Here is a 9,639-nt window from a genome sequence, read left to right on the forward strand (position 1 = left end):
TGGACTGTGGGCAAATAAAGCACTTGTTCGTTCAAAAAAACAGTAAACTTATTTTTCTGGCTAGCTAGTTTTAGATTTCTTGCTAGACTAATTTCCACTCATTTCAACTCTTCCTTTCAGAGGTCTCCTAATTAGTCTTGACAGTTGCTTTTTCAGTATGCATAGCTTGTTTATTTCACAAAGAAATCCTATTGATGTTTTCATTGCAATCATGTTAATTTGTATAGATTATCTTAGGGGAAATGGATATCATTATGATGTTGTGTCTCCTCTTCAAGAACTTGATGTTCTGAACTCTAAACAATGATACAGATCAGCCTATTTGCAGGGCAGGAATAGAGATGCAGACACAGAGAACAGACATGCAGACACAGTGGGCAAAGGAGAGGGTGGGGAGAACTGGGAGATTCGGATTGACATACATACACACTGCTGCTGCTGCTGCTGCTAAGTCACTTCAGTCGTGTCCAACTCTGTGCAACCCCATAGAAGCCCACCAGGCTCCTCCGTCCCTGGGATTCTCCAGGCAAGAACACTGGAGTGGATTGCCATTTTCTTCTCCAATGCATGAAAGTGAAAAGTGAAAGTGAAGTCACTCAGTTGTGCCCGACTCGTAGCAACCCAATGGACTACAGCCCACCAGGCTCCTCCGTCCCTGGGATTTTCCAGGCAAGAGTACTGGAGTGGGGTGCCACTGCCTTCTCCATACATACACGTACTGGAGTGGGGTGCCACTGCCTTCTCCGTACATACACACTACTATGTGTAAAATAGTGAATACAGTAAAATAGTGCTGCGGTCCATGGCGTCGCAGAGTCAGACACGACTGAGCAACTGAACTGAACTGAGTGAGAAGACGCTGTATAGCACAGGGAGCTCAGCTCAGTCTCTGTGATGACCTAGAGACATGGATGGCAGGGGTGGGAGGCAGGTTCAAGAGGAAGGGGATGTAGGTATGCATACAGCTGATTCGCTTCATTGTACAGCAGAAATGAACACAGTGTTGTAAAGCAATGATGCTCCAATTAAAAAAAATTTTTAAATATATTGACATGTGTGTTGTGAGGCTTCTACCTATTGAGCAGAAAAAGCCTCTTTCAGCAGTCCCATTTCCCCACTGACATGAACACACTGCCACTGGCTTGGCCAGGCAGCCTTCAGCCCAGAATGTGGGTCTCACACAGACATCTCTGTTTCTCAGGGCATTGGGCCAACCAGACCCAAGCCAGCCGCATCCTGGGGCACCTGCTGGGGGACCACATGGAGGGAAGAAACAGCAGCAATTCCACCAGGGCCCTGAAGCTTTCAGATGGGACCAGAGCCGCTTGGTATATCCTCACCATCTTTGGCATCTATGGGCTGATTTTCCTCTTCCGATTGGCCAGCAACATCCTCAGAAAGAATGAAAAGTCCTTGGAAGACATTTATTACTCCAATCTGACATTTGAACTTGAAAAGAAAGGGCTCCAGAGCAAGGCAGCCAGATGCTCTTCACTGACCATTAGCCACAGAGCTGTCCTGTGGCCCAACCAGGCCAGCCCAGAGACAAAGGGTGGGAACAGCAGCCCCTACGCTGAAATCCAAGAGATCCCTTGAAAGTCGAGGCAAGGAGGCCTCTACAGCTGAGGTTCAAACTTCTTGCTTGAGGGACCAGCTTTGGGCTTACCTGGAACCTTGGGAGGCGAGTCGAGCCCTTGAGCGGGGCCGCAGGTGCATGGGGATGGGCCCAAAAGCCAGCATCCTGTTTCCTTCTCAGGCTTCCTGATGCTCTGAGATGAGCAGGAGTAGCAGCTTTCAGCCCTACTCACCCTTCACTGGAAAACTTTATGCTCCAGACAAGGACATGGGACCTCCACTGTTCTCAAAGGAATCTGGTAGGCTCCTGGGGCATGTGTGAAGGTAGCCTCTTGTCATACAAAGAAGGCTGAATTTGGAGTCAAATGCCTTGGATGAAATTCAACTTCTAGAGGGTCATATGAACCTGACTGGCTGGTGGCTCACGTGGAACATGTGAGGGTTGGGATATATGGTCTCAAAGGGCCATTCATTCTAAAACTCTGTCTAAAATATCGAACCAAAATAGTCAATATCAACATCCTAATTTTCAGAAGTTCTTCATTTTCATTGAGAGTGCAGGATCCATTTTAAAAAAATGTATTAGTTTTGGAGTCAGAAGAATCAGACCCTACTCTGAGTTAGACTCTTGACCACTTTGATGTCCTTGCACACACCACTCACCTCTCCCAACCTTAGTTTCCTTACAGATAATGAGGATAACGATGCCAGTTTTCTGCCAACCTTGCAAAGCAGATGAGAGCTCATGAAATCATGTATATGAATGTATTTTGAAAAGTAAAATAAATATGCAAATATAAACCTCATTGTGGTGGTGGTGATGATGGTGGCTGATGTTAAATTATGGTGATGGTAGTATTGGTGGTGTTAATGATTGTGGGGTTGGTGGTGGTTGATGGTCAGGGTTGATGGTGGTCTTGGTGGTTGACAGTTGAGTTGATGATGGTGATGGTGGTGGTGACTGGTGTTATTGATGGCATCGGTGGTGGTTGATGGTCAGTGTTGACGGTGGTCTTGGTTGTTTATGTTGATGATGGTGGTCGTGGGGGTTGTTGATGGTGCTGGTGTTGGTAGTTGGTGTTGTTGGTGGTTGATAGTGTTGATGGTGGTCTTGGTGGTTGATGTTGATGATGGTGGTGGTGGTGGTGGTTGTTGATGGTGTTGTTGGTAGGGGTTGGTGCTGTTGTTGATGGTGGTGGTGGTAGTGGTGATGCTACTGTGGTCCAGGAAATGACTAGCCTACTGGTAATAGCTGTAAGTAATGGCTGCATTACTTGATTCTAAAGGAGAACCCATCTGCATCAAAGTTGATGATGTGTGCTCTAAATCAATTCCATGAGATTCAAGTTGTACACATAGACAAAATAGTCACTTTTAGTTTTCATTACTGTAGATATCATATGATTCATTCAAATGTTTCACAAACATCTGTAACTTATATTCTTGTCTCTGCTTCAAAAAGAAATAAGATCTTGCCTACATGACTGATTCATTTAGAGAGATTGTGATTAGCTGAATTTCTACAAGTGGCTTTCAGTAGGCAGAGAGAAAAAGTATGTTTTGTACCAACCTCTGTGAAGTTTATCTGGCTGGGCTTTTGGAGGGGTCCCCTGAACAACAAATAAAAAAATTTTCCCCTGTCTATGCGCAGTGGTCTATAATCAACTGCATGATTTCATAAAGGTTAAATTAAATGCCATGCTTTTTTTTTTAAAGGATGAGATAGACTTCCAACTATTTTTCTTTTTTTCATATTTTCCACATGATCATCTTACAGGCTCTCCAGCAAAAGTGTTTGTTGGTTTGTTTATATAGTTAGGGCTGGGCATCACCCACGTTTGAGACTCTTACAGGGCAGGATAAAACAGTAGACACAAAGACAGACAAAAATGTAATCCACAGTGAATAGGAATGTGTGTGTGTACAGTCGTTTCCATCATGTCTGACTCTGTGTGGCCCCATGGACTGTAGCCTGCCAGGCTCCTCTGTCCATGGGATTCTCCAAATCAAGAATACTGGAGTGGGTTGCCCTGTCCTCCTCCAGGGGATCTTCCCAACCCAGGGGTCAGATCCATGGCATCTCCTGTGTCTTCTACATCACAGGTAGATTCTTTACCACTGAGCTACCCGGGAAGCTCGAATAGGAATGCAGAATGCACTAAAATGGGGGCACAAGGTCAGAACTGCAGTGAATTTGAAGATAAAATACATACTCTGTCTTGTTGGTTGCTTCCTTCTAATGGATCTTCCTCTTCCTCAATCCAACATCTCCTTAATTTGCATTTGGGAATGCATATGGCTCTAATCTAATCTAAATATCAATAACCTCAGATATGCAAATGACACCACCGTTATGGCAGAAAGTGAAGAGGAACTCAGAAGCCTCTTGATGAAAGTGAAAGTGGAGAGTGAAAAAGTTGGCTTAAAGCTCAACATTCAGAAAACGAAGATCATGGCATCCGGTCCCACCACTTCATGGGAAACAGATAGGGAAACAGTGGAAACAGTGTCAGACTATTTTTCTGGGCTCCAAAATCACTACAGATGGTGACTGCAGCCATGAAATGAAAAGACGCTTACTCCTTGGAAGGAAAGTTATGACCAACCTAGATAGCATATTCAAAAGCAGAGACATTACTTTGCCAACAAAGGTTCGTCTAGTCAAGGCTATGGTTTTTCCTGTGGTCATGTATGGATGTGAGAGTTGGACTGTGAAGAAGGCTGAGCGCCAAAGAATTGATGCTTTTGAACTGTGGTGTTGGAGAAGACTCTTGAGAGTCCCTTGGACTGCAAGGAGATCCAACCAGTCCATTTTGGAGGAGATCAGCCCTGGGATTTCTTTGGAAGGAATGATGCTAAAGCTGAAACTCCAGTACTTTGGCCACCTCATGCGAAGAGTTGACTAATTGGAAAAGACTCTGATGCTGGGAGGGATTGGGGGCAGGAGGAGAAGGGGACGACAGAGGATGAGATGGCTGGATGGCATCACTAACTCAATGGACGTGAGTCTGAGTGAACTCCAGGAGTTGGTGATGGACAGGGAGGCCTGGCGTGCTGCAATTCATGGGGTCACAAAGAGTCAGACACGACTGAGCGACTGATCTGATCTGATGGATCTAAGAAAGATGAAACTACTCCCAGCTCACGACCTGATCCCATTAGTGCATCTTATCTCCAGCCTCACGAATGTGGACCAAGCTGGACCCATGACCCAAGTAAGCCCACCCCATTAGAATGATGGGAAGGACTTCCATGGGGAATTATGGAATACAGAAGCCCTCTCTTGTGCTGGATGGTGTTAAATCCAGAGCTGAGTTTGAAATTGCTGGAGCCATTCTGTCATCATGGGCAAAGCCAATGTGAGGGCAAAAGCCAACATAAAGTGGATACATGAGGAAATTACAGAGGCTAGACTTCTAATCAGACTGTGCCCAAAGGCTTCATTTCCCCCTGGACTGTTTTAGTTAATGAGCCAATAAATTTCCTTTATTAAGTCCTTTAGAGATAAGCTTCCTGTCCCCCTCAACCAAAAATATCCTTAATGATACCACTGGGGAAATCATCTCCTGAGGGAAGTGGACCTTGGAGTGGAATTAGATAAAAGCAATGTGATGTGGTAAAGTGGGATCACGTCTTTCACCAAGATTTTTTATATTTATATGATTTTGTGTTTACGGGGAAAACACACTATGCTTATGTCAGCTCACTAGTTACTTGCAAGTTCTTATAATTTGACCTCTCAAAGGGCATTCAGTGAGATTTCATTCCATTTAATCCCCATCCCTGACTCTTGTCATGGAAGCTCCTAAGAGGGCCTGTCATGTTAGACGTGAGGTCAGGACTGGCTCTAAGGGTATTTCCTAAGAACCAAAACCACTGTCTTCCCGTTGACACCCAGACACAGGTACATGGGATCCAAGCACATCTTCCCTGGCCACTTAACTCCTGCCTGATCCAACTTCATCACTCTCTGGGGAGCTGGTCTGAGTGTTTGCCAGGGAGACGTGTTCTTGGATGGGAATTGTGTATGCTCCATTTTAAGCTAGTCTGGTGGGAAAGAACCTCAGGTATTAAGGATATTTTGTGCCCAGTCCCTTAAATCTAAACTGTTCAGGCTTATAGCAATTAATCACTTTCTGTGCAAAGCCTATGTAGTTGAACCAGTAGGGAAGGGACCCGCACCATAGCCTGTGTTCAAGTCAGCGAGTGGGGAAGAGATATGCATGTTTCATCAACCCTGGTGGAGATGAAAGAACAGCAAACTGAGTCCCAATATTCTAGACACTTTTGCTTTCATTGTGCTATGGTAAATTTCCCCCAAGATCAGCAAATCAGGTCAGATGAATGTCTTCCTCTGAAATGGAAATTATTTAAAACTGATGTAGAATGAATCTGGTTCACTGTCTCCAGGAATGGCTTCCTCTTGGATTTGTGGCTTATGGTCCTAGTGAAGTGAAAGACTCCTGTCTGACTCTTTGTGACCCCATGGACTGTAGCCCTCTAGGGTCCTCTGTCCATGGAATTCTCCAGCCAAGAATACTGGGATGAGTAGCCATGCCCTTCTCCAGGGGATCTTCCCAACCCAGAGACTGAACCCGGGCCTCCAGCATTGTACACAGATTCTTTATAGTCTGAGCCAGGGAAGCCCTGATTTGTACCAAATCAAAAATCGAGGTTACCAGAGCTTCCCTGGTTGATTGGAACACATTGATTCATTTTTTCCCCACTGTGTCTGTGGGATGTGGGATCTAGTTCCCCAGTCAGGGGTTGAACCTCTGCCCCCTGCATTGGAAGTGCAGAATCTTAACCACTGGACCACCAGGGAAGTCCAGAACACATCTATTTGAAATAAAAGTCTAATAAGCTCTGCTGCATTATGACTTACCTGGTGTGACATAATTATCACAAGACAAGTATTAAAAAAAGATAATGTAGAGGGGAAACGTTTGTTAATAGTTACCTGACTCTTCATATAATGGCAGGTGGCTCTGATTCTCAGAAATGATTCTGATTGTCTAGACCTCAATCAGAGCAGAAATGTCAACTCGCCCTTCAATTAAAGTTAGAGATCTTCTCCTGGCGAAATTGAAACCAATTTTAGCTCACTCATGAAAAAAAAAAAGGTGGTGGGAGGGTGGGGGTGGCGGATCTGTGAGAAGGCAGCTGAGCGAGCTCACAGAATCGAGGGCAGCAGCTTTCCCAGGCCTAGGGAAGAAGAGAGGTCAGTCCACCCAAGGCCCTCACTGAGTGGCCCCAGCTGAAGGGCCTTCTCTCCAAGGCCCTCCCAGAAGATGGCGAGCTCCCATGCCGTCTCTTTGTGCCTCTGCTCATGTTTCAAATGTTAGAGGAGAGCATTGCATGGGATCAGGTATACCAGGTGTCTGCCCCTTAGACCAAGGAGGACCCAGGGAGTGCAGAGCTCTGATTGGCTGAGGTTGGGTCAAGTGCTCACTCACAGGACCTGCAGGGGCACTATGTCTATGAAGAAAATGCCAACAAACAGAGCCATTGCTCAAGTATCACCCTCTGAAACTTTCTTGACCCCAAAGGCAGATTTGTTTGCTCCTCCAGGGCTTCCATAGCACTTGGTAAACACTTGGATGGGTCAAAGAGAAAATTTTACACAACAGAATTTCTCCAAGGAGGGAACTGCATTTGTTTACCAAGTATTTGGTACAGGAAGTGAGACCTCAGAGCCTCCTGAGTATGGGTGGGACTATTCTACAGGAGACAAGGAGTAGAATTTGCTTCTCAAGAGAGATGGGAGGAGGAAAAGACGGCGGAGAGATTTAGGGATCTCGCTGGATGGCAGGACAGCTGAGAAAATGTCTCCAGCGACTGGCCCACCATCATGCCCACCAGTCCTGATCTACAATGATAGGAAACTCATGAGACAAATGCTTGAAGTGAGTGGTCCGGGAGACCGTGAAGGGACTTGGTGATGGGTTGAGTCTGGGGCAAGCAAAGTTGAGGCAGCAGGCGGACATGGATGCTGGGGACAGAAGCACTTTAATTCCAGTTTAGCTTTAGCTGAAACATCAAGAAGTAGCAAATGGACTTGTGGACACACAGGGGTTAGGGGAGGGTGGCACAAATTGAGAGAGTAGCATTGCCGTATATTGTATATATGCTACCATGCGCGAACCAGATCGTCAGCCTGAAGCAGCTCTATAGCACACGGAGCCCAGCTCGGTGCTCTGTGATGAAGTAGAGGGGTGGAATAGGCGACGTGGGAGGGAGGCTTATGAGGGAGAGGATATGTGCATGTATATATAGCTGATTCACATTGTTATACAGCAGAAATCAACACAACATCATAAAGCAATTATCCTCCAATTAAAAATAATAAGTTTTTTTTTAATAAAAAAAAAAGAAGAAACAAAAGTCACGGGGAAGCTGGTGTCAAATTTAACCAAATCCCTGTAGAGTGGGTGCAGGGAAGCAAGAGGGTGGAGTGAGTGCCTTCAGGGGGGACCCGAAAACTCAGTCCATTTTTAGAACACGAATCGTGTAAGACTGCAAATATCAGTCCCCAGTCTGTGTCCCTTAGTGGCCCATGAAAACATGACATTAAGAACAAGGACAACATCTTATGAATTTTGACATCACCCACTCCTTCCAGAACACACAAGAAATATTTGCTGAATGAGTGAATGATTCATACATGAGTGTGTCAGCTTAGTTATTTACAATGAGTGCTATTCCCTTTGGGACAGTAGGTACAATTTTTTCTAGGTACTTTCTTCTGGTGGAAATGTCCAGTCCTCAAAATATAATGAGCATGGAATTTCTACAAGGAGGCTGGTTGTTGTTTAAGGCCTGCTTTCAATAAGCAAAAGGAGTTGGGTTATTATTGTTTATAATTTCTATGTTGACAAAGTACACCTATCTTTCCAATCTCATTTTAGTCCTTAGAACAAAAATGGGAGGTGGGTTACCCTCCTGGTCTTGGCCCTGATGGCGCCCTTTCCACCCATACTCCAAACTCATACGTCCAAACTCTTCAAACCAGCTCAGACATCCTCTCCTTCAGAAAGCCTTTTCCCTTTACCCAGTATCATACTGATCTGCTAAAAAAAAAAAAAAATAGCAATACTTATTTAAAAATAGCAGCTAAAATGAAAGGACCTGGTGTACACCAGGCATTCGTGTTCTACGTGTATTATTTCATTTGCCTTGTTATCCATCCTCTGCATCCCAGGTCCTATACCGCCTCTATGTTAACACCCACAAATGAAGCTGGAGATAAACCACACAGTCATTTGATCAGAGGCAGTTTCTATAAAGAATGATTAAATGATGATAAGGAAGAAACTATAAAAATGCAGAGAGACTACTAAAGTATACCTTAGAGGTGAGGGAGAGTGCCCAGGGAAGAGCCAGCTTGGAAGGGGGGGGTCACTTCCCCAAGGCTGGGGTGCAGATCTTGTTATAGCAGATGTAGCTGCAGCCACTGGGCGGTGGACAGGCTCACAGGGTTGACTGGTCCACAGTCTCTAAGTAGCAGTTAACAGTTTCTCTGGCCCAGGAGAGTCAAGGCTGAAGGATGGGTGGGTATGGAGAATCAGAGTGTAGGGAGCCCACTCACAGGCAGGTTCGCACACAGTCTGGTGTGCACTGCACCCATGACGGGAAGACTACAGAAAACAGCTGTCTAGGACAGAGGCCAGCAGAGGCTAGTGGATGGCTGGTAGGGAAGTGGGTCATTGGTACTGTGCATGGACTGAAAATTTGTGCCACCTCCCACCAAATTCCTGTGTTGAAGTCCTAATCCCCAATGTGATGATATTAGAAGGCAGGGCTCTGGGGATAAGGGCTTTTGGATGTAGGGCTTTGGGGTGATAAGCCTTCCCAGCTGACACAGTGGTGAAGGACCCACCTGTCAATGCAGGAGATACTGGTTCAATCCCTGAGTTGGGAAGATCCCCTGAGGAAGGAAGTGGCAACCCAGTCTAATGTTCTTGCCTGGAGAATCCCACGGATAGAGGAGCCTGGCGGGCTACAGTCCATAGGGTCGCAAGAGTTGGACATGACTTAGCGACTAAACCACCACCACCACCCCCA

General features: G+C 45.6%; 1 protein-coding gene across 1 annotated transcript; it reads left to right on the forward strand.

Moving 5' to 3' along the window:
• Positions 1 to 1,167: 1,167 nt before the first annotated feature.
• Positions 1,168 to 1,596, forward strand: LOC105004660. The gene has a single exon (XM_010862331.1). The coding sequence runs from the start codon at positions 1,168 to 1,170 to the stop codon at positions 1,594 to 1,596; it is 429 nt and encodes a 142-aa protein (XP_010860633.1).
• The last annotated feature ends 8,043 nt before the right edge of the window (positions 1,597 to 9,639 follow it).

Source organism: Bison bison, unplaced genomic scaffold (genome assembly GCF_000754665.1).
Source record: "Bison bison bison isolate TAMUID 2011002044 unplaced genomic scaffold, Bison_UMD1.0 scf7180017864481, whole genome shotgun sequence".
Classification (NCBI taxonomy): Eukaryota; Metazoa; Chordata; class Mammalia; order Artiodactyla; family Bovidae; genus Bison; species Bison bison.

Excerpts from the sequence above, each read along its gene's own strand:
- LOC105004660 (XM_010862331.1), top strand. The coding sequence starts at position 1,168 with ATGTGGGTCTCACACAGACATCTCTGTTTCTCAGGGCATTGGGCCAAC.